Source organism: Desarmillaria tabescens (genome assembly GCF_030435595.1).
Source record: "Desarmillaria tabescens strain CCBAS 213 chromosome Unknown EV420scaffold_21, whole genome shotgun sequence".
NCBI lineage: Eukaryota > Fungi > Basidiomycota > Agaricomycetes > Agaricales > Physalacriaceae > Desarmillaria > Desarmillaria tabescens.
The window spans coordinates 671833-693866 of NW_026848320.1; the positions used below are offsets into that span (position 1 = coordinate 671833).

General features: G+C 47.8%; 5 protein-coding genes and 1 non-coding gene across 6 annotated transcripts; 4 read left to right on the forward strand and 2 right to left on the reverse strand.

The window, feature by feature from the left end:
- Nucleotides 1-1774: 1774 nt before the first annotated feature.
- EV420DRAFT_503969 (uncharacterized protein) lies at nt 1775-4333 on the forward strand. Its single transcript, XM_060482406.1, has 10 exons — nt 1775-2400; nt 2449-2511; nt 2559-2604; nt 2657-2683; nt 2735-2795; nt 2857-3024; nt 3073-3436; nt 3499-3511; nt 3566-4052; nt 4107-4333. The coding sequence occupies exons 1-10, from the start codon at nt 2029-2031 to the stop codon at nt 4297-4299; spliced, it is 1794 nt and encodes a 597-aa protein (XP_060329912.1). The 5' UTR covers nt 1775-2028; the 3' UTR covers nt 4300-4333.
- Nucleotides 4334-7625: 3292 nt separating this feature from the next.
- On the forward strand, nt 7626-10520 carry EV420DRAFT_504205 (uncharacterized protein). The gene is made up of 10 exons (XM_060482407.1): nt 7626-7642; nt 7702-7982; nt 8040-8068; nt 8118-8182; nt 8233-8269; nt 8322-9015; nt 9073-9266; nt 9328-9462; nt 9515-9633; nt 9691-10520. The coding sequence occupies exons 2-10, from the start codon at nt 7784-7786 to the stop codon at nt 10466-10468; spliced, it is 2250 nt and encodes a 749-aa protein (XP_060329913.1). The 5' UTR covers nt 7626-7642; nt 7702-7783; the 3' UTR covers nt 10469-10520.
- A 2164-nt stretch (nt 10521-12684) lies between these two features.
- On the forward strand, nt 12685-13714 carry EV420DRAFT_1549296 (Mss4-like protein). Its single transcript, XM_060473415.1, has 5 exons — nt 12685-13094; nt 13143-13252; nt 13302-13412; nt 13463-13526; nt 13582-13714. Exons 1-5 carry the CDS (start codon nt 12918-12920, stop codon nt 13702-13704), a joined length of 585 nt encoding a protein of 194 aa, XP_060329914.1. The 5' UTR covers nt 12685-12917; the 3' UTR covers nt 13705-13714.
- A 2501-nt stretch (nt 13715-16215) lies between these two features.
- On the reverse strand, nt 16216-16286 carry EV420DRAFT_t154. The gene has a single exon. It is a non-coding gene; the product is annotated as a tRNA-Gly (tRNA).
- Nucleotides 16287-16374: 88 nt separating this feature from the next.
- EV420DRAFT_504391 (uncharacterized protein) lies at nt 16375-18471 on the forward strand. Its single transcript, XM_060482409.1, has 3 exons — nt 16375-18159; nt 18213-18245; nt 18299-18471. Exon 1 carries the CDS (start codon nt 16388-16390, stop codon nt 18155-18157), a length of 1770 nt encoding a protein of 589 aa, XP_060329915.1. The 5' UTR covers nt 16375-16387; the 3' UTR covers nt 18158-18159; nt 18213-18245; nt 18299-18471.
- On the reverse strand, nt 18268-21946 carry EV420DRAFT_504388 (P-loop containing nucleoside triphosphate hydrolase protein). Its single transcript, XM_060482408.1, has 9 exons — nt 21336-21946; nt 20505-21285; nt 20372-20451; nt 20264-20323; nt 19866-20028; nt 19655-19816; nt 19455-19607; nt 19076-19399; nt 18268-19023 (listed from the first exon to the last, which is right to left on the reverse strand). The coding sequence occupies exons 1-9, from the start codon at nt 21815-21817 to the stop codon at nt 18757-18759; spliced, it is 2472 nt and encodes an 823-aa protein (XP_060329916.1). The 5' UTR covers nt 21818-21946; the 3' UTR covers nt 18268-18756.
- Between the last annotated feature and the right edge of the window lie 88 nt (nt 21947-22034).

Consider the following 22034-nt stretch of genomic DNA (forward strand, 5'->3'; position numbering starts at 1 on the left):
CATTTGGAAATGAACACAGGCACAGATAAAAGTTATTGACGCGCCGAAAGCGCAGGCCCTGGGAAACTCCCTGTCCGGCAAAAACCCTGATTTTTGGCCTCAAATATGCAAAGATTGGCACCTAAAATATGCTAACTCGGACAAGGCTTCTGCCGGTCCGTCCGCCGCGGGCCAAATTAGGCCAAATTTTGGGGTCCTTCGCCTTGCATTTTCCGGATGAAATTTCAGTGTCACTTCCATCCTTCCTTCAGATCCCAATAAATCTTCGCTATGTGCTTCTCCAACTAGGGATTCCACCAGGTGCCATTCCTCCAGGCCCCAGAGGCCCTAAAATATGCTAACTACGGACAAGGTTTCAAAATTTGGGTCTGAAATATGGTATCTACGGACAAAGATTTCGCTTTTTTTGGGCCTAAAATATGCTAAAATCCGGACAAACCTTGGCGGGAGGTTCCCGGGGCCTGAAAGCGCTTAGCGAGATTTTTCGGAAAATGCCGGAGTGACGGTAAGTACACGTGTCTTCATTCCGCTCTCTTTCCACCAACTGCGTATCAAGGTCTGCTGTGACGTCGAGGCTCTAGACGCTGCTAACGCCTCTGTGACAGACTGAGCCGTATCACCGTCAATATTCTGGATGCAGGGGCGACGGTTAAACATCTATATGGTACGTCCGCAATCGGAGACTGATATTCGTTGTGTTTCCTTTCGTTCATTGCTTTGTAACTCACGGGCGACATTAGGGTCAACCCTGCCTCTCCGTCGGGAGAATGCTCCGGAACAACGTCTCTTACTTCGCAGGCATGAGCCAGGCGGGATATCAGCACCCTTTTCCCACCATTAAATTCGACTTGTTCGGAAGCTACAGGCCTGGAACCGTTCCCGGATGTCGTGTCTTTTCACCCTGGCACTATCCTTATTTCACCGCAGTCAGACTTGATGCGCGCCTTTCAGGACACCTTCACTCTCGTAGCATGTCTACGGACTAAACATGTCAATGGACTTTGATGACTCAAATTTACCGGCATGCCACGACGCGCAGTTTGTTGCCTGCGACGTTTCGCTCTCCGGTATCCGACTGTTCCAGAAATTATGCGTTCATCATCCTGTGTATCCGAAATCCACAGTCCGAACTTGGTCAGTAATGGTGAGTTCATATGGCGCCTTTGAGGAATCTCCAACCTTGACACTGTTATATTTCCGAAGTCTCTGCGACTCCACCCAACATTGTTCGACAAAGAACTTTGATACAATCTTTTGGACCATGCGCAGTACTGGGTCACTTCATCCCCCACCGAAGCTGCCCAGACTTCAGAACTATACGAACGTGCGAATATTCCCGAGGAAAGCGATGGATCCGGGATGATGGTCATTTGACAGGGGATAATAATCATTAAAGAAGTCAATTTTGAATCACATGGCCATCGATGTACTCTTCTACCCGGGAGCGCGAAACGTTTGTAAGTTTACCCTTGCATCTTAGGACACTCTGATATTGATTCTTTCTAGGCAGGCACCTTAAACACGGCTTGTTTTAATCCAGTGTGTAACGCATAGTCATCTATATCGAGTTTGTCGGTGGAACGAGCCATCCGGTGCTGTCGCATCTTAGCATCACGCTCCTAAATATCGCTCTCCACCTTCGGAGCGCCGAACGTCTAATGTCGATCATTGACCCTGCAAGGACAAGCGAACTCAAAATAATTCTTCTCTTCTACCTGCAAAATCCAGAGAGGCTGAAACCCGGAATTTAATCTCCAAATGGAATAACTTTCAGCAACTTCTGCTCATCGAGTATATTTCGTGGTCTTCCCGTCTTTTCGTCCTTATTTTTTCCGCCATTCTTTATGGTAGAGGGCTCGATGATCGAATTTCCAAACTGTCGGCTTTGTGGAAAGGTACCCGTACCCCGGCCCTCGGCACCGCTTTTTAATCCTTGTCCATCAGCCAATGCCGGGCCAAACGGCTCCCGAGTACTTGGGAAGTTTTTCATAAGAGACCTTTTTTGATGCACGCCTTCCATAACCCTGCATGCTCTCTTCAACCATGACGATCACAGTCGTTACCGATTCACATCACGAACGAGGTCCTACCGCACTGTCTACTGCAGAAACCATCGTAGGAGACGCCGAAAGGACTTTTGTTGTTCCGCAACTGGCTGCCGACATACCGCAAACGACTGACCCAGCGGATGCCACGGCATCGCGGAAGCAACCAGTCAAAGAAGAGACCCTGGATCCTAACATGATATCGGAAGTCATTCCTCCAGAACACAAACATCGTACTTTGGTGCTTTGCTTTGACGGAACCGGAGATCAATTCGACTCCGATAACTCTAATATTGTACAGCTCTTCTCGTTACTGAAGAAGGATGACCGTTCGAAGCAGATGGTTTATTATCAGGTATGACATGATGCATGGCTTAGGAATGGCTTCTTTAACGTTCTCTAGTCTGGAATTGGTACCTACACGTCACCTCAAATCGCCACCCCTTTCATGTCGAAAATATACAAGGTACGAGATCCATTTCTTTGGAATTCTACTACTAATGTCGTGGATAGACTGTTGACGTTATGATAGCTTGGGATCTTAATGCTCATGTCATGGGTACCCTTCCCGTCTCTTATCTTTCATCCCTGCGCTGACATATCGTTTTCAGCGGGATACGAGTTCTTAATGCAAAATTGTTCGTCGCATTGTTTTTCAACCGCAATCAGCACTACATGAAATTGTCTAGACCACGCGGGTGATCGCATATGTATTTTTGGCTTCTCTCGCGGCGCGTATACTGCTAGGAGGTAACCTACCCGCTATCATTTAGTGTTGGACTATTTGTCTGATGTTACGTTAACCCGTTAGTCTTGCCGGAATGATCCACAAAGTAGGCTTACTCCCAGCAGATAACTGGCAGCAGGTTCCCTTCGCGTACAAGATGTACACTCGGACGGACGAAGTCGGATGGGATCAATCGACAGCTTTCAAACAAGCGTTTTCTAATGATGTTCAGATTGAATTTTTGGGCGTATGGTACGCTTCGGACATTTGAATCCTCCGTGAGATGCTTACCAATATCAGGGACACGGTGGATTCAGTGGGGCTTATACCAAAAAGATTGCCGTTTACTACCTCCAACACTATTCTTCGAACGTTTCGTCATGCCGTTTCTCTGGATGAGCGTAGAGCCAAGTTCAAGGCCAACCTTTGGAACAGACCTAGCGTTAGGGAAATGTTACTCGGAACATCAAGATGGACGACGCAGGGTATCCCTCAAGGTACGAGCCAGTCGAGTACGATAAAGACACGCAAGGGCTCGCATGAAGAAAAGAAGGAGTCAGAGATTGAATGGTCCCCTCAGGAAGAAAAGTTTATGAACGAGATGGAAAGGCTCCATTCGTCGTCTTCTGGAAAGCCTACCGATATTGAAGAAGTGTGGTTCGCGGTGAGTCATGCCTTCGCCTGTTAAATCTTGGATCTTTGCTGATTGGTTCCTTTGATGCCTAGGGATGTCATTGTGGTACGTATTTCGATGATCGACAAAGATAGCCTATTGAACAAAGAGTAACAACAGACGTCGGAGGCGGGGCCGTGAAGAATTCAACGCGATATTCTCTGGCACGAATCTCGTTACGATGGATGATTCGAGAATGCTTCAAGACGAACACGGGAATCATGTTCGATTCTCAGCGGCTAAGACTGTTAGGTCTCGATCCCACGACCCTCTATCCCTTCGTTACGCCGCGACCGCCGCCCCTTCCAGTCGAATCTGCCATGATACGAACAGGACCCCCAAGACCACCGCTGACGAAAAGGCTTGTATCGGCATTTCGTCGTCGAACGCTGCCTAGCGATACGCCTGGTCCCGAGGACGAGGCCCATGCAAGCGCGTTGCTCGAAGAGTATCGGCCTATAGGGACGGAGGAGGAAGAGGAACTCCGAGATGCATTGTCTCCTATTTACGATCAGCTCAAGCGTTCAAGATCTTGGTGGATTCTTGAGGTGATCCCGATGGAGTTCCGGCACCAGAAGGGAGATGACAAGTGGGTATCGTGGTTTGGGTAGGTGGAGTTGTTATTTCTCTCTTCTCGTGTTTACTGAATGAGTGATTTCAGACCGAACCTTGCACGTCCTCGGATCATTCCAAAGCAATCGAGCGGAGTAAAGGTCCACCGTAGTGTCAGAATGAGAATGGAAGCCTTCCACGAGCACAATCCTCAGAAGAAGTACAAACCAAAGGTACATTTACGGGTTGCGCCTATTTGGGTAGACGATCATGTACAGCCTGTAGAGGAGCACGAGAACTGAAGTGATGACAGCTCTGTTTCGTGGCGTGATTCTTCGAATAGCGAGCGAAGAGTCTGACTTCAGCGGGATTACTCGAGAATAGGAAACCAGCCACACCTACGAGACGAAAGGAAGGGATGCTGAAATCGACAAGCCGTGAATGCCTTGGCCATCTGAACCGTGTAACTGAGGCCGATACGCGGGGTGGCATTGACGAAGAGATGGGACCATTCACTTTCAGTATCGTGGGAGGTTAGTACTGCGACCAGAGTCTGTGACACAGGCATACTTAAATGCCAATCAACCAGTATCAGCCTGCTCCTTACAAATATGGCGCTGTCTTCGCTCTTGGGATTTGCTGCGGCAACGCCACGCCGCGTCGAAAACAAAACCATACGTTCGTGACACGGGTCTACTCTGCACCCGCGATGCTAATCAAGGAATACACAAGGGAGTGTTGATGTCCCGTGAAATAAAAGAGAGCAAAAATATATGTTCTAGCCTGCCAAGATGGTGGTCTATACGTGATTGGAATGCCCCAAGGAGGTGTAGGAATGAAGAGCCATGAACTGCGGAGAGGCAGCGCCGAAAAACTGTGAGAGATATCAAACACAGAGTCGAGTTAACATATGGTGGCGCGCACCCAATAATAGAGAAAAGCTGGTAAGCGTCTACAATCGTCTGTGATGTAATTTCTGTACAAGGTAAGATCCTTTAAATGAATTGGAACGGAAGTCGAGGCGCGGAACCGCGGATTCAATTCTTATTATATGAGCTTTGGGCTCCGGGTGCCTGCCAGAAGGTACGTAGATCCTGTATTCAAATCAGAGTCCCGCTAGCCTTATCGTTCGCAACAACCGCAGTCAGGGCCGTAGTTAAGAATAGCGCCTGTTTACCGAGCTACGTTGGGTATGTAGTTTCGGGCTCAGTAGTTAGAAAAATAGAAAGAGACTTGCTAGGGAGCTTGCAGTGGGTCTACCGTCGTAAGATTTACGAGCGGACCCGTCTGTGGGAACGAGCAGCATCTTTGCTAAGAATACTAAAGTTTGGAATTGCTTATCCTGACAACTGAGCAGAACTTCACGCGTTATTAAAAACCGTAGTGGTAGGCATATGCCGCAGCGGTGACTTGGGTATATCCGTAGCCATTGGTGTAATGACGAGATGTTGAACACTAATTTGAATATGTTTCCTTTTGAATACTAGGGTCTGGACGGAAATCAAAACATATTGAAACGGAAACATATCCGGGACAGTTTGAGTTCAAAGTTGACTTTTCTGTGAATGCAGAGGGTACATTCAGAATGAGCACATTAGCAAAAGCAAGTTCCTTGCCGTGGTAGTAAGGTGCTGTTGATAACGTTGATCACACAATATGTCTATCTCCTCGATCAATTGATGGTAGGTGAAACATACCCTGGAATTAAGAATAGTTGGTAGGGCGCCATGAGACCTACGTGAGAGATAGTCGAGATGCTCCTAGCATCGATAGCCCCATTACCGATGAAAGCTTTAACGCACCACTCGGAAGGAGGTTGTAAACATATTCGACATTACTGACAGCAAGAACGTGAGAAATGGGAGGCGAGTCCAAATACAAGGCCGAGAATTGAATTGATGCTCAAACCGCACCATTAGAAAAGAAATCGGCGTGGCGTTTCTCCTGTTGGCAGTAAGTAAAAAATAAATACGTTGGTGTTACTCATCGAAGACATTGAAATGAAGACAGTATTCCTATGTCATTGCCACACTCTGGATTTAATACCTTTATCATCAGTACCGGGTCCAAGGAACAGAATAAATTGTTCTCCTGCACCTCTTCAAGTTATGAATCATTGAATCAACGACGTACCGAACGCCGACCGAAATACAATACGTAGAATATATAATTCCGGTTAGTCAAGATTTTAAGTAGGCCCTACGTAAGCGCGGCCGGTGGGGACCGTGAGGATATGTTCCCACGCCACTTCACCTTTCCTGTCTCAAACGTCGATCGCGTTGCCTTGCCTATTACAAGTGCCGCCCTCAAGATATCATCTTTCTCTACCATGAAACATGTAATCTCATTCCACGCCACAGATATCACCATTAAAGACCATTTTTGTTCCGGTCACCCACCGCCAAGCTACGATTACTATCAGCACGACGCAAATCTACTGCATTACTGCCTCTTCATCAACTCGTCTTTGACATCTACCGTGTCGAAGAGCTCAGATAACAGGAACTGGTCATTACTCCGCTGGCCTCGGAGGTCATCATTGTACCCAGTTGCTCTGCAGGTCAAATTTACCGTGTTCTTGCTTCCTTTCGAAGAACGGAGCCAAATAGCTCCGTGGGGGCCGGCGGCCATTTGGCAAGCCGTCTCTCAGAATGGACGGTTGGAGCTGAATATTTCGAAAGGCGCCTCGGATTACCCACTAGGATAGCTGACTGCAGTCCGTTCACGGTAGTTTCCTTTGATTAGTTTTCGCACAGCTTACTCATTCTCATTTCCAACAAGGTATTCCCCATTTCCGGATTCTCCCCGTTAGAACCGTTGAGGTTCAGAGATTTTATGATGCATGACGTCAGTTCGTCCTCATTTTCGGCGATAGCAACTACCGTTATCATGAGCATGGACATCAGAGTGGGCTTCTATAGTTCGCTACAAGTTACGACGCCAAGGATGACTGAACGAAGATAAAGGTACCCAAGCCGAAGGTTCGTCTCGGTTCTAGGTTCGACTGGCCAGCATCAAGTGTTAGGCACGTGCTGTAACGACAATTGGCTTATTCGTCTTAGTGTAATCACCTCCAGGGCTAGCGGCGGTTTACAATCCCAGTCCGCCCCTGCCCATGAGAAAAACGATCTTCTATGCCCCGAAACTCTGGAAATACATCATGTATGCCTTGGCACCGTAATGCAAGGTCGGCAAAGGATGTCTCCGAAGTGATTCAATTAGCAGATTATTATCCGCCCGGCTGTGAATAATCACGTTCCATTTCTTGTATGTGCACAATTTTGTTTAGGATCTTCCTGTCAACGATGACTCCTGAGCCAGATCTGAATCCTGCAACCGATTGATGCTGACTGTTCAAGCGCGCTCTGTGGTCGGAGACGATGTTTCATCAATGAGCTGCGCTATACGACCTCCTCTTGATAACTATCTTCGGTGTGGGCTGGTTCGCTTGACATCCCCCGATTCTGATGTTTGCCTTTTACGATCACAGTGCTGGTTCCTGGCTTGCAGTCCTCGTTTCCTCCGATGAAAAAGGTGGCTGTGTATTCTCTCACCTGTATATGTAGGGCCGTGTCTATTTCCATCGGTCATCAGATACAGTACCGATCTGATTTCTTTGCCGTAATTCTCACCCTCGCTGACAACGTAAGCAGCTCGATCTATAGATGTGCATCGTGATGAATACTTAAATGCTGATTCAACAGACCGAGTCTTCCATGGACGACGGAGTAGCACGCCCTTAACTTGACCTTCTCTTCCATCCATTTTTCTTGCTTCTTTTCATCCATGTCCCTCCCATCTTCACCCCACGACTCCCCGAAGATTCAGAACATGGACCTTGCCGTCGAACTGAAGACGAACGGGGATCTCTCTCGTATACGTTCTCATCGAGGGAACGCCCCCACATTGCCACAAACCAATCATTGTCCTCTTTGTCCCGCCAAGTTTACGAGAACGACGCACTTGCATCGGCACTTTCGTTCACGTAAGTTTTCGCACTACTAAGAAGCCCTTGTGTTTGATTAAGATCTCTTCTGAACAGATACCAATGAACGTGCACATCGATGCGAGGTCAGCGTTCTTTGGGGCTAAGGCGTTCCTATACTAACTCGAACTGCAGTTGTGCGGCGCCGAGTTCACTAGAAGCGATCTTCTGACTAGGCACAAGAGGACATGCGGCGACCCGTGAGTGATCATCGTCCATACCAGAAGCGAAATTAACGGCGATCTCATAGACTCATCACCCATCGGTCTCGACGAAAGTCTTGCCAGGTCTGTCTCAAACTATCACGATGCATTACCACTTTCCTCAACGTCTCTTTAGGCCTGTGCAGATTCCAAAGTGAAGTGCAATCTCGAGAACCCCTGCTCGAAGTGCATTTCTCGCGGAAAGAAATGTGTCTACGTAAACGATCCGGCCATCTCGCGCGACAAGAAGAATAACGCCAAGAAACGTCGTCTTAAGAGACCCGTTCAGACAATGCCGGCTGAAGGCTCACCAGAATTGTCTTCATCACCTACCTTTTCGTCAGATTCACTTCCATCTCCTCGCGACAGCGACATATCGCCTGCGTTACACTCTGCCCTGTCCTTATCAGCCGACGCGTCGTCATTTTCCTCGCCCGCCTCGTTAAATTCTTCCTCGCTGTCCGATATTTTTGATGCTGTGATCAAAGATGCAGTCACTATTACTGATGGTAATGGTGAACTGCATGATTCTACGGAAAAACTATTCTCCAATGGCGTACTCGATTACTTCCTCGATAAATATCCCTTCTCTGCGCCGCAACCATCACCTGAATTCCCATGGCATGAAGGTAACGGTACATCCGGGTTAAATAGCGACTATTTTTCCTTCATGCCGTCCTCCCTCAGCCCCATTTCTATTCCTACCCCCTCGGATTACGAATCGTCATTATCCTTTATCTCTAATCCTTCACCTCCCTATACGGCATCATCGGAGTGTTCAGAAGCTATTGGCAGCGCTCAGCCGCTCGATACAGAAAATCAGCAATACCGTGGGTGCCCACATGCCATCATACCGTAATAACTTTGATAGCTGATATACCCTTCAGTATATCTGTTCTTCTCGGCGTTTTGTACACAAATACCACTCGTTCACCAGGGTTCGTGGACGATAGAAGATAAACCACCGGTCCTCATTCGTGCGATGCAAGCATGCGGTGCTCTCTTCCTCAAAACGCGTCGGGCCGCCAATTTCATTACCGAAACTTTATCTTCAACACGGGATGCCCTCATCCAGGAATTTGTATGTCCTCTCCGCAGTAGCGAAAACATATCTATATACTAATGTATTTGTGACCGCCCAGACTAAAGTTACAAGTAATCCCAAGGAGCAGGGTTTCCTAATACTTGCCGTCGTATTACTCCAGACTATTGGTCTATTTCACCAGCGTCCTGAATTTCGAGTTTCGTCGAATGTCTACCATGGGATGTTAGTTATGGTTCGTCGATCATTCAATTCTATAGGTCAATCTGGCTTAACTAAGTCTGTAGATGATCCGCCGGACAGAATCTATCTCTCGCTCACGCTCCTGGACAGTTAACGATTTGAATGATCCCCTTATTTTGGAAGAAACTTGGCGGGACTGGGCACTTCAGGAGACTGTGAAACGGTGAGATCAAATCTCCGATATACATCCTGCTAGTACTGATGGGCGCGATGTATCTAGAGCGCTATTACTCTCGTATCTCCACGATTGCTGTCATTCTGTCTTTTTCTCGATGCGCCCATCGTTTCAAACGGAAGAATTCGACATGAATCTTCCGTGCGATGATGCGTTATGGAAGGCGCAAAATGCCGCGGAATGGATCGGTCTGCTACAGAAACCGTCACCATACGGAATGGGATCAACCAGATTGTACGGTGTCGGGATGCAGCAAGCCTTAACTAGCCTCGGCGAGATGCGATTTCCGACTCCACCAACGCCCTTGAATCCATTTTCGCAATTTATTCTGATCCATACAATCCTCCGTAACATTTATTGCTCCCACACGACGGGCGATAATGATGCAGCGTCTTCTTCGTCACCCGAGCCTACCGGTAACGAGGACCGTCGAGGGAGCCAGTTCGCAAACCAATATACGCTGACAAATTGGCTTCGCATGTGGATGTCGTGTCCAGATGCGATGAACTCGGAAGAGGGGAAGGATGGTGATGATGAGCCACCTTTTGCGCAAAATGCTCTTCCGTTCTATTGGCTGGCGCAAATTTCATTGTTATCTATCCAAGAGGGTGTGCCTTCTTGGTCTGAAGGAGCCTCCGAGAGCAGGTTTCATGTTATGAAGGAGTGGCTGGATCGTATTCGGTTCTTTTTGCGGAAGCAAAAAGAAATTCCTCCTCACCTTTGGGATGAGTTGATGGTGATTCGCCGTCAAGTATCGCAGGTTGAGATGTCCACATTGGAAGACCATCCTAACGGTCTACTTTCTTTCTTTCCCGAGCATTAACTATTTTTGGCAAGTCATTTTTTACTGGTATGCATCTAGACAAACGCTGCTGAAGTCCATTATCTGTATTACTACTCGCTGTATTATCACTAATATCCATAGAGTCATGTATGATTTATTTTTTTCCCTAGTCGCATTCCTGTAGACCGACAAGATAACATTCTATAGATATCCACTGCTTTTCCGGACGAGAGCCCACTTATCACCGGTCCCATCAGGACCCACCTATTCAACACCGGAGGGACAAACCTCCTGCAAATCTGAAGCGTGACGGCATATCGCGAACGTGAAAAGATAAGAGTCGGGAACAGGCAGAACCGCATCCCACAATTCCATGAATCATTCACCACGTCTGTCTTTCCCTCTAGTATTACGGCATGGGCGCGGATGCAGTGGAGCCAATTGAATTGTCTGGAGCAGGGTAATAGGTGCTGACCAATGACGGAATAGACGCATTGCCGAAGTTGACAGAATCAGTGTTGGGAACTCGAGAAAGAATTGCTGCGCAGTCTGAGGATCGGCCTCTATACCACTACATCATAGATGCTTACATTGCGAATCCGTTTACCGCCTGTGGACCGATTCTGATTCGATGGATCCAAAGGGGTGCGACATGTTACGGAGAGTCCTTAAGAAGAATAAAAAATATAAGATTAGACCTTTCTTTATTCGTAAGTTATAAGATATGGTACCGGCAGTACGCATAGTTTACAGGCACAAATCTATGGGCGATATACACTGCAATACTTGACTAATTTAGTTTTCCAGACATGGAAGAGTCGAGGGAAGAGTAATCCCCATCTGGACTGGCTATATCCAATAATTCATATAAAGGACCTGTATGACTTATTCAAGTGACCGCAACGGCGTTGGGTGGTCGGAAACATTTCGGAACGTGAAATAAAAACATTCACGGCGAAGATGTTGGCAGCTACAGGAACTCGTCCAAGATTTGTCCGAGAGTGAATAAACCGTGAGTGGACGTATTGTTGTCCTTGTAACGTTTGCGATGTAAGTTAAAAATATCAAGAACTACTTAGTTCGATTGAGTAAGTTGAGAAGAGGGGGACTCTGCCCTGCACAAGAAATGCGGTTCAAAAATACTTCAGCTTGGTGGATAAATGAAATTGTAACTTACCGTTGCTTTCAGAGGAAAATTTCCACCCTAGTGGAAGGCTGATGGTGTCACTTCCCTACTGGTGCCAGGAAACACCACTCTTTTCACGGACCCCGTCTCAGATCAAAGAACAGAAGTGGTTTAGGCCCTGAGGACAAGGAACCAGCCGCGCAGGAATAGATGTGAAAAAGAAGTGTTCGATAATAAATAACAGAAGAACTGTATTGATCTAATTGCATCGTTCACTTAGTACTGAGATCGTAGCCGAAAGCAGCCCCTGGAAACGTCTCCAGGGGCCCCTAAACATAGGTTTCGACGCGTCGTGCCGCAGCCGGTAGATACAGTACATGAGTGAAGAAAATAAAGGGAAAAAAATGCGTCCGAAGGTTTATACCAGTAGATAAAATCGTACAAAACATGAAATGTCTGAGGGAAAGTCAGACGAATATGAAAAGGTCGGTCGAAGAAGCCCGCAGTAACCAGGGAAGGGAGGAAGGGCAGCTGAAAAACTCCGACACTGAGTCTGGTAGGACAGTGAGAACGTGAATCTGAGAGCGACCGTTCAAGCTTACCTGGTAGGACAGTGAGAGAGCGAGTGAGAGAGCGATGTGGCCTGTCTTACCGGTGACCAATCGAGAGACAACTTGCGAGAACCCGGTCTTCGAGCAAGTGTCGGGTTGAAATCTCCGTAAGGATCTCGGTCCTTCCGACGGCACTGTGAGGATCCCGGTCCCGTGGATAAATTGATTTTTGCTTCCCGGTGCCAATCACCGTTCTGCCCTTACCCCAATTAGACTTGCGTAAAGCAAGCTTTAAACCCATTGAATGTCCAAACAGTCCAAACAACTACAGATGTCTCACTTCTGTCCTCTTATACCAACGGGTCCAGTTGATTTCGCGACAATAATCGAGTGTTCACGCAGGCCACAGATATAAGATGCTTGAGATTGTCGATGTTAGATCACCAGAAAATACAGCAGTTCGCAAAATTATAGAACAAAAAATTGATCGGCGTGAGAATCGAACCCGCAGCCTGGAACATAAAATCAAACAATAACACAGTCCACATCTGACGCCTTAGACCACTCCACTATTTTGGGAGCAATACTTTTGTATGCAACCTTATTTATATCTTGTCAGCGTATTTCTGTTTACTCGGTCTTGACCACTTTTCTCCTTTCTCAGCCTTTCTTTACTTATGTTTGCCAATTATCGGGTCGCTTTCCCCCGTCTACGGCACCTGTTCCTTCTTCAAAATGAAAACGTTCAGAAAAGACCCTTCAGTAAGCTACACTAATCTTTCCTGCCCTTTTGTCTAAATAATTCGCAGCTATGTCATTCGTGAGCGCACAGGTGACCTCATTCGCACGTCGTCTTTATAATACTCATCCGATGATCGTTTTCACTCGTGTCTCTCAGCCACCAACCACGATGTCTGTTCTCAAAGGAAGCTGCCACTGCAGTGCTGTTAGGTTCTCGCTCAAGTCGAATACCGCTGTTCCATATCAGGTGAGTTGCCCGCTGCAACGACTGATCAGAAGTCCTGATAACTGGTAGCTTTGCTTCTGTTCTATCTGCCGCAAAGTCGCTGGTTCCGGGGGTGGAACCATTAACTTGGGAGGGTACTCGGATACACTGGAAGTCCAGCAAGGGAAAGAGTATATCAGGTACGGGAGGGGAGTTGTCGCCGCTGTGGTGCATGCTTACCACGCCCAGTGTTTACAAAGCCGTCTTGGACCGAGATACGCCTAAAGAGCGGATCGCTACGTCCGAGAGAAGCTTTTGCTCGAAGTGTTCGACAATGCTTTGGGTGTATGATAAGACTTGGTGCGGCTGAGCCTCTGACTTTTTCGTGGGGTTCCTGATGATTCTAGAAGGCCTGAACTGATCCATCCCTTCGCGGGGGCGATTGATACGCCTTTGCAAGCACCGAAGAGTATGGTATGTTTCATTCACAGCTTAGTTTTTATGACCACGAGGTTAAACCGGACTATAGGTTTGTATTAAACTCAACTCCAAGCCGGACTGGGTTCGCCTGCCCGAAGGAGAGAAAGAAATCTATGAGGATTACGGCCCGCTTTCTTTGGAGGAGTGGCACAAGAAACATAACTTGTACTGAGATCCTATTCCTGTATTTGTATCGATTTCGCAACTAGGTTCAATGGATTGCTATAAATTTGATTCATATTCGCATTTCCTTCTATGATTTAGGCTTGAACCTTGATGATGATAATACCACAGATCCGCAGTATGTAGTGCGCTTAAATCATGAGATATTTCGTGTTTCACGCTCGCGCGCACGCCTATTTTCTGAGCAATGTCGGTGGTTTCTCTCAGCGACATGACTGCGTATCAAAGATAAGCAATAGATAAGCAGTATTTTCATCTTGGTGGTGGTTCTCCCGCGATGAAAGTCTAGATTGATGCTCAGTGCATATTTCTGGTTCGTGGTGGTCCCCTAGCCGTTCGCAATCGCTTGACTTGGTACTTGTTCGCATTAGCATCGGACATTTTGTTTCCTCGTAGGATCACGAAAGATTACTAGCACTACCTAGGTACGCTGGCATCATATGTTTCGCATGTACGCCCACCTATTCTTAGTACATGCTCTCAGCCAAGATAGCCGTTCATCACGTTTTGGTTCAATTATGGTTGACGGTCTCCAGCGACGGAGCCTACGTATCTCTGCTACGCAAATTTGAGAAATAAGTATGTATGAAAGAGTCTAATGGCCGCGATATGAAAATTTATTTTTATGGGTTTATCTCTGGAGTGAGCGTCTTATTTCGTGGGTGCCATCAGCTCGTCATGGGGAGGTTCTCTACCGCTGTTTGAGATGGAACATGGAAGTTAGGATAAGGTACAACTCTTGGCGAAGCAGAAAGACGCCGTTCTGATAGATGGTGAGAATCAGATATAGGGTAAGAAATGGCAGTGATATCGGTCCCGTTCCTAGAATAGACAAGTACATTTTGGATGATCGCCATGGAGCTACGAACGGGAACTTCTTCGATTACATGAATGATTCCGGTGGCGAGTTTACCCTGGGTTTGATTCATTGCACGTTGTGTTGAGAGAATAACTATTAGGACGCCGCTGAGGGACGGAAAGAGCTTGGAAAACGATGCCGGTTCACTGTTGGAACGTATACATTTAAATGTCGGAGATTCCGAAGGAGTCGTGATCCAATTTTAACATGAGAAGCTTTATTCAATGGCAAGGATCCTACGCCTGCGAGTGTTACGTTTAGATCGTCGTAAAAATCTATATACCGGTGGCGGGAGTCTTACTCAGGTATCTGTCGGGCATGTCAGCGAAGTTGGTAATCGTCCGAGAATGTCTCTCGAGGTTTGAGCCGGTTCGTTTTGCGTCTTTGTAATTCGGTTCATGTGGTCGTGGCAAGGGGAGAATCCTCGTCCCGCAAAATTCATCTGCTTTACAACATAACATCGACCAGAGTATATTCACGGATATGACGAGGCGGTAATTTTTGTTTCTGGCGAACGGTTTGTGATTTTCAAGGTAAATGAAAGTCTGTTCTCCCAGACACGACAATGTACCTTTCTAGTGAGAGGAAGGCTATGCATGATAATCCAGTCGCTAACGCGAACGCGACAAATCACTCTCGGTCGGTCATTGGAGCACAGGGCCGAGTAAACGAACGGCTGTCGTCCTGTTCGAACGTCTGGAAGAGATGGGATCATACTTGCGCTGCTTCTGAGCTATTAAGTAGTAAGGAAACGAAGCGCCACAGGCGAAATTGCAAGACGGAATATCATCTCGGTCGATTAATTTCTCCGGCATTCTGACCCTTTTGGACCTCTGGACAAGCACAATGGAAAGGACTCACGGTGCAGAGATTATTTATACGTGACACGCATGTAATGACGAGAGAGATCAAGGCGTGAAAGAACATATTGGAGGTGCTGAACCATGGCACGGTGAGGGAAACGTTCTGGAACCTCTCAAACTGAAATCCAAGCATGAAAATCTGGTAAAAAAAAAATCGAGGACGAAGAAGGATTGGATAGGAAGAGCAACGAAGTTGACCAAGGCTCCGGCGAGCTAATAAGACAAGGCTTTGGTGTCCTCGGCATCTAGCTCTATCGTAATTCGTTCAAGTACGAGCTCATAGAGTGTCTTCCTAACACATGCAATCCTTTCGTCAATTTTCGCAATGCGCTCGGGTACCCCCTTGCATGTCTCATGGAAATCGATGGCTCTGCTTTCGTAGGTGCATCATTGCATTGGAGGGACTGAGGGACACTAGTGGGCGTATGAGTGCCTTGCTATGGAACCACGGAGATAATACCTGATGTTCGATTCAAAATGCCTGCAAACTTGTAGGAACGAAGTGTAGGTTAGTAACGAGACACACGAGGGGGTCACCAGTCTCCAGATGTCAATACTCCAACGGATTGTACAGTTACGCACAAAACCCCGGATTGTATAGGAGGCTAGCGGTGGAGAGTGATATAGAGTGATATTAATCACCCGTCGCCCAAAATTTGAAAACAAGAAAAGTCCGGACTCCGGACGTTGGTTGATAACCGGAATTCAAAATAAAGGCAAGGCCTGATGTGTATGGTTTTGAGAAGAGATAATTATTGAAACATTCCTCACAAAGGACTGCATTAAGGGGGAATCGAACCCCCGGCGGGTCGATGGCAACGACCCAGGTTACCACTACCCCATTAATGCATAAGTCATTGTCGTCAAAAGGTGCACTCAGCACGTATAATTAAATAGAATAGCCACTGATGAGCGAAATTTCTTTCTTTGTCTTCTTCCCCTTTTCCCTCATGGCTGGATACCTGCACCTAGAAAAACTGCCCCATCTGACACATGAACAGAAATTGTCCATTCGTCGATTCTGTTCTACCGTTGACTCAGAGATCTCAACTATCGACACAGAAATCCAGGATGTCGAAGACCAATTGGAACGCCTCGAAGTCCCACGCCAACTGCTCTTGACTTCTCGCGAAGAAAAGGCCAAGCTCCTCTTTTCGCACAAGGCCCTTTTCTCCCCAATCCGCTCCCTTCCTGCAGAGACGTTACAAGAGATCTTTGTTCACACTCTGCCCGTTCACCATAACGCAGTCATGCAATCGAAACAGTCGCCACTAATCCTGACCTATATTTGCAAAGAATGGAGAAGTCTAGCTCTGTCTACCCCACGGCTGTGGTCGTCCGTCCATATCATCATCCGCGACGACGAGCATCTGGCTGGAGCAGAGAAGTGGATCCAACGCTCTGGAATGCTACCGCTCGGCATTTCTTTGATGCTTCCCGAAACTAAGATCCGCCCTTCAGAATATACGTACAGGTCTCAAGCCGTAAACCTGGGAAATAGTGTGATCGCACGGTACATGGGGATGCTGAGCAGACTATCCTTGGATTTGTCGTTTCCGTCTCCATTCTTGCGTTATTTTCAGCCTTTCGGCATTACCCATACCCCATGCCTCGAAATGTTCAGGATGGAGGACGCGTGGACGTTGCCAAATCCCCGGTGTACCGTGGACATGAACTGTTGGTCCTATAATCTGCAGTTCTTGGGTGATGCTCCAAAATTACAAGGCATTCGTTTCTCGCATTTGAAAGATATGTTCTACCTCCCAACAACCTCCTACGCACGTATCAAGGACCTTAGTCTATCGCGCATTATAAGGGAAACTACAGAAGAGAAGTACACAAACCTCATACAGATCCTTTCCCAATGTACCAGCATCCGCCAACTCGACCTCTTTACTACTGATACATACGACAATAGCGGGATAGAGGAAGATCCGTGGAACCCTCTTTCCCATGGATCACTCACCCTTCCCCTCCAGCGACTATCAGTTTGTCTCAAGAGAGTCACTGCCCCGCTTATGACAGCTCTCATCTTACCCAACCTTGTCGACCTCGAAATCATCGATATCCCATTCACCCCCCACTACGTGGATGCGACAAAGACCTACCTTTCACAAGTCACACCTTCGCTCAAAGCGCTGACCCTCAAATTGTCGCGCTATGACCTCGTTCCTAGGCTCTTGGAGCTGACCCCTCAGGTTATATATCTCGAAATTGAGGACGATCATATCCACAGAAGTTATACTTCAACGCATCCTGTCGACCCAACATCACCGATTCACGATCCGTCAATTAAGTCCTTCTTCAAGAGTCTCGCTCCCAGGCATGATTCCACCTTGCTCTGCCCAGAATTGACCACTATTGAACTCCATTCGGTCGAATTTCGCTCGTCTGACGCCTCAGATCTCGAGCTCCTCGAGTGTCAACGTAATAATTACCCATTCAGTCTCCATCCCATATCGAAAATATCTGTTCATTGCCGGCTGTGGATGGATGATGATACTCGTGATGCGTTCCGCAGAATCGAACAGCACGGTGCCATTGTTCAGCTAACCAGTGGGCCTCGTCCGAAGAAGGTCGTCGGAAAGACAAGAGGTTCCCTGATGGACGGGTTGCCGATTCGAAGTCACGTGAATGAGGCTGGACATGGATTTGAAAAGGTTCGGTATTGGAAAGGTCTAGATGTGGTTTCATTTGAGAGCTCTTTCGACGGATACTGAAGGTAATTGTCACGGCTTGGTTTTCATGACGCCCTCGTTCTGAATTACCAACCAGAGTTTTTCTCTGGGCCTTCCTTGCTACGAGTCGGTGTGTATTCTTCAACTGTCGCCATTTTGGAACTAATTTTCCGCACATTACAGTGATAGATACGGTTCATATCTTGTTTTAAAAGAGAATACATTGATTCACTTAGATACCTACGATATCGGAATTTTGATGAACATGAAGATTAAAAACTAGAATAAATACCGTCCCGAGCAGTTTGTTACGAATGACCAGATACATGTCCTGACTCTTAGGTTCGAAACCTTTTATATTTCCTACAACAATATGCTCGACTGCCCTCTTGGACGAAACATGTAAAAAAAAGTATATCCAGCATAAACTGTTATTAAAAAGCAAAAAAAGCGCTCATATCCTATCCGTTCGTAAGTATACATTTTATCCATCAACCCGAAAAAAGGAAGACAGCAGGAAACACAAAAATGTTAAATGGATAATAAATGAGCAGTTAAGAAATATGCCATATGCGAGGAAAACGAAAGAAAAGCAACAAAAAAAACGTAATGAAAATGTCACCAGTTCGAGAGAGCATGCCTTACAGTGCGACATTCTCCTTCCCGCCGAAAGGCTCCCTCTTCACAGGTATCTTCTCCATTTCGAAACTGAAATCGCCCGTCATGCTCCACTCCTCCTCTGGGACCTGATCCAGCAGGCTCACGTATTTCTCGCGCTTCCCAGGCGACCCACCAGACTCATTCTCTTTATCAAACGAGCCCAGCGAGAGCCCGCCAAGCCCAAGAGCATCCAACTTAGTCACAAACGCCGTCAGCGCACGGGCTTGGTCCTCAAGCTTGATACGCGTCTACAAATGTAAGATCAGCAGAAGAAAACGAACCAAACTAAGAGAACAGTACCTGTTTCTCCTTCTCCAACTGTTTCACCAGCTCGTCCGCCCATCGCTCCTTCTCTTCCCTCTTCCTGGTCTCATCATCAACCTTTACTTGCCATTCGCGCTCAACGTCCTCTCTAACGGCCCTCAATGGTTCCCCGAGATTACTCTCGTACCCCTTCACGACCATCTCCAGTTCCTTGATGGCCTTCGCTTGATCGGCAATCACTTTGTCCTTCTCATTCTCGGGCGGCATGAGCGGACGCGCTTCCAGAGCGGCTTCTAGGGAGAGGATCTGAGTCGCCTGGGATTCCAGCTGGACACGGGCGGCGAGGAGTTCTTGTTGGAGCTATGGGCAAGGTGGGTCAGCGATATATATATGAAGGAAGGGAGGATTAGCGTACCTGGTAGGGAGACATATCAAAGTCGATCTTAACGGGACTTCCTGGCCTCGAGTCTGCTGATGACTCATCGACGGTCTGGCTCGTTAGGATCAGCTTCGTGAGCTGCTGGATCCTGTTGTTCAGGTCCTTCATCGCTTTCGATTCATCAGTTTTCTATCAAATATAATCAGCAATGGGAAAGGGAATAGATATTCATCTACCTCTTTCACCGACAGTCTTCGTTTAATGGAGGCGGAAGACTGGCGTCGGTCATCAACAGCGGCCTCTTTCTCTGCAAGACGAGCCTTGAGGTCTTCAATCTCCTTCCTGTAACGTTCGATGAGGGCATCCGTATCGACGATCTCCTTCTTTTGAGCGTTAAGCTAAAACACGGGCATTAACACCGACGAGTGAAACGATGGCGAAGCGAACCTTGACACCCTTGATACGTCTGGCGAAGAGAAGCGTACTCGTACTTTCGGCAATAGCGCTAATATCAGGGTTGATCGTGCAAATGACGCTGATCCGGGCATTACCAGACAGCGACGGTTGAAGCATCCGGGTAAGCTTTGAGTTTCGGAAGGGGACGTGATCACTAAAGGGATAATGAGCATCGCGAAGTAGAGACGATAACGAGGAAAGGTAAAGGAAGACAGGAAGACAGAGAGAAATCAAAGTGAGGGAAAACAGCAGCAAGACAGCATTGTCGAGATGGGAAATCATTGAGATAGTGGGAACAGAGCAATTACGAAGATGGAGAACAGTAGCACCGCAGGTGCAACAAGGGTGCCCAGCTGTAGCATCAAGAAAAAGACGAGTGGATCACCTACCTCTTCCCTTTGGCTGCATTTTCCGATAGGGTCCCGATGACGGTACCGAGGGTCAACAAACTAATCAAGGCAATCAGCACAAGGCAGAGAAGATAAACAGTGACGAACCTAGTATTAATGTACTTCCCTTCTCTTGTACGTTCTTTATCACTCGTTGCCTTTTCCGACCCAGCCAAATCAATAAGACTCTACGAAAGACGTCGTCAGCAAAGATCCAAGAGCCAGTAGAAGGAATGTTCACCAAAACCGACGTCTGAACACTCCTTCCACCTCTCGCTTGCAACTTCGGACCTGGCTTGCTACTGTTACCAGGACCCGGCGTCTGCCTCCCGCTCATACCGGGTGTCTGCCTTCCACTCGGCGCTGGAGTAACTCGTCCGTGGAACGACTCGTCGACAGCCTCACCACGTTCCCTACTCTCAACAACGAGTCGGAAGACACTGTGGCTCCGACTACTCCTCTCGTTCCAGTCGGTACAAGCCGTCCGTCGATGGCTCTCCCCGCGCTTCAGCACATCCTTGACGCCCTTCAAGCTCGTCACGACTTCCTCGCGAAGAGGCGTCAAGATGACCTCGTTTCCTCCACCACCCTGAATCATCACAACCGGACTTCCGACGGGCGCCAGAAGGTCATGGATAGACTCGTTGTAGATTTCGAGGTAGGAGCAACGAAGGAGGTATTCCCTGCCGTCGTTTCGCTTGATGAACCTGAAAACGTCCTTCATAGCACGGGGAATGATACCCGGTTCGCTCTCGTCACCGGAAAGGGTATACGTCTTCCCGGACGCCGTCTGACCATATGCGAAGATGATGGCATTGTAACCCTCCATGGCAGCGTAGACGTGTGACTGAGCGACGGTGCTGTAAATGGGCTTGTTCGGCGATCCGTTAAGGACAGAGTCAAAGTCGAATTTGTTGTCGGCGGGGTTGGGAGCGCCAGATTTCGCGTGTACGGGATCCAGATGGATGGAACTGGCGCTCGACGAGGCGACCCAGGCTGAATCCGTATTCGAAGGCCGTACCCTAGAACAGAATCAGGCTAGACATCGACACAAACAGTGAGCAAGACATACCTGATAGAGACCATCACCTTATCCTTGTTCCCATGGTTGGCGCTCATCGTCCTCAGCCATGCCTCGTCCATCTCAGCAGATACATCCGCTTCGACCGTCTCAGAATCCACCAAGACAGCCTCGGGGTCGACATTACTGACGTCCATCTTGCTAGTCGGTGAGTCCTCGACTGTGGGCGTCTTGGAGCGCTCGTATGGGGTCTTCGGTCGCGGCGACCCCGGTATCGTCGAGAGGGGTTTGGTATACGTCCTGGGCCTCGATTCCGACGACACTGGCGCTTTATAACGCTTGTGTGTCGAACCTAGGATGTTACTGGCACCAGAAGAGCCCGAGCCGCTACGATTAAGGCGGTTCATGAGGTCGCTGCTGCTGCTCGACGACGACGAGATGGAAGATAGAGACGAGGTCGACAGAGGCCTCTTGCTAGGCGTGAATGGCCCCCGTCGAGCAAGCTTAGACGACGGCGTGCTCGACACGGACATTGCTGGTGGTCGTCGCAGAAGAGGAGGAAGGGAAGGATCGTCGTCGTCGTTGAGAAGGGAATGGATCGTGGGAATGTTGATTGCGTAAATTTAGAACGCGTCCTGTCATGTGACCGCATTTTCAGCCCGATTTAGAACACAGTCTGAGTTTGAAATTTCACTTCTGCAACCGACCGACACTTGATCCGGAACCTGCATGAGGGTGTCACGACATTAT

What these genes read in the sequence shown, in the direction of transcription:
- EV420DRAFT_504388 (XM_060482408.1), bottom strand. Translation starts at nt 21,817, where the DNA reads ATGTCCGTGTCGAGCACGCCGTCGTCTAAGCTTGCTCGACGGGGGCCA. An exon ending in AATGCAGCCAAAGGGAAGAG is followed by an intron (nt 20,029 to 20,263) that starts GTAGGTGATCCA and finishes TTATCCCTTTAG; the next exon opens with TGATCACGTCCCCTTCCGAA. An exon ending in AGTTGGAGAAGGAGAAACAG is followed by an intron (nt 19,024 to 19,075) that starts GTACTGTTCTCT and finishes TTACATTTGTAG; the next exon opens with ACGCGTATCAAGCTTGAGGA.
- EV420DRAFT_503969 (XM_060482406.1), top strand. Translation starts at nt 2,029, where the DNA reads ATGCTCTCTTCAACCATGACGATCACAGTCGTTACCGATTCACATCAC. An exon ending in TCATGTCGAAAATATACAAG is followed by an intron (nt 2,512 to 2,558) that starts GTACGAGATCCA and finishes TGTCGTGGATAG; the next exon opens with ACTGTTGACGTTATGATAGC. An exon ending in CGAGTTCTTAATGCAAAATT is followed by an intron (nt 2,684 to 2,734) that starts GTTCGTCGCATT and finishes GAAATTGTCTAG; the next exon opens with ACCACGCGGGTGATCGCATA.
- EV420DRAFT_504391 (XM_060482409.1), top strand. Translation starts at nt 16,388, where the DNA reads ATGGCTGGATACCTGCACCTAGAAAAACTGCCCCATCTGACACATGAA.
- EV420DRAFT_1549296 (XM_060473415.1), top strand. Translation starts at nt 12,918, where the DNA reads ATGTCATTCGTGAGCGCACAGGTGACCTCATTCGCACGTCGTCTTTAT. An exon ending in ATACCGCTGTTCCATATCAG is followed by an intron (nt 13,095 to 13,142) that starts GTGAGTTGCCCG and finishes GATAACTGGTAG; the next exon opens with CTTTGCTTCTGTTCTATCTG. An exon ending in CAAGGGAAAGAGTATATCAG is followed by an intron (nt 13,253 to 13,301) that starts GTACGGGAGGGG and finishes TACCACGCCCAG; the next exon opens with TGTTTACAAAGCCGTCTTGG.
- EV420DRAFT_504205 (XM_060482407.1), top strand. Translation starts at nt 7,784, where the DNA reads ATGTCCCTCCCATCTTCACCCCACGACTCCCCGAAGATTCAGAACATG. An exon ending in GCATCGGCACTTTCGTTCAC is followed by an intron (nt 7,983 to 8,039) that starts GTAAGTTTTCGC and finishes TCTTCTGAACAG; the next exon opens with ATACCAATGAACGTGCACAT. An exon ending in CTCGACGAAAGTCTTGCCAG is followed by an intron (nt 8,270 to 8,321) that starts GTCTGTCTCAAA and finishes ACGTCTCTTTAG; the next exon opens with GCCTGTGCAGATTCCAAAGT.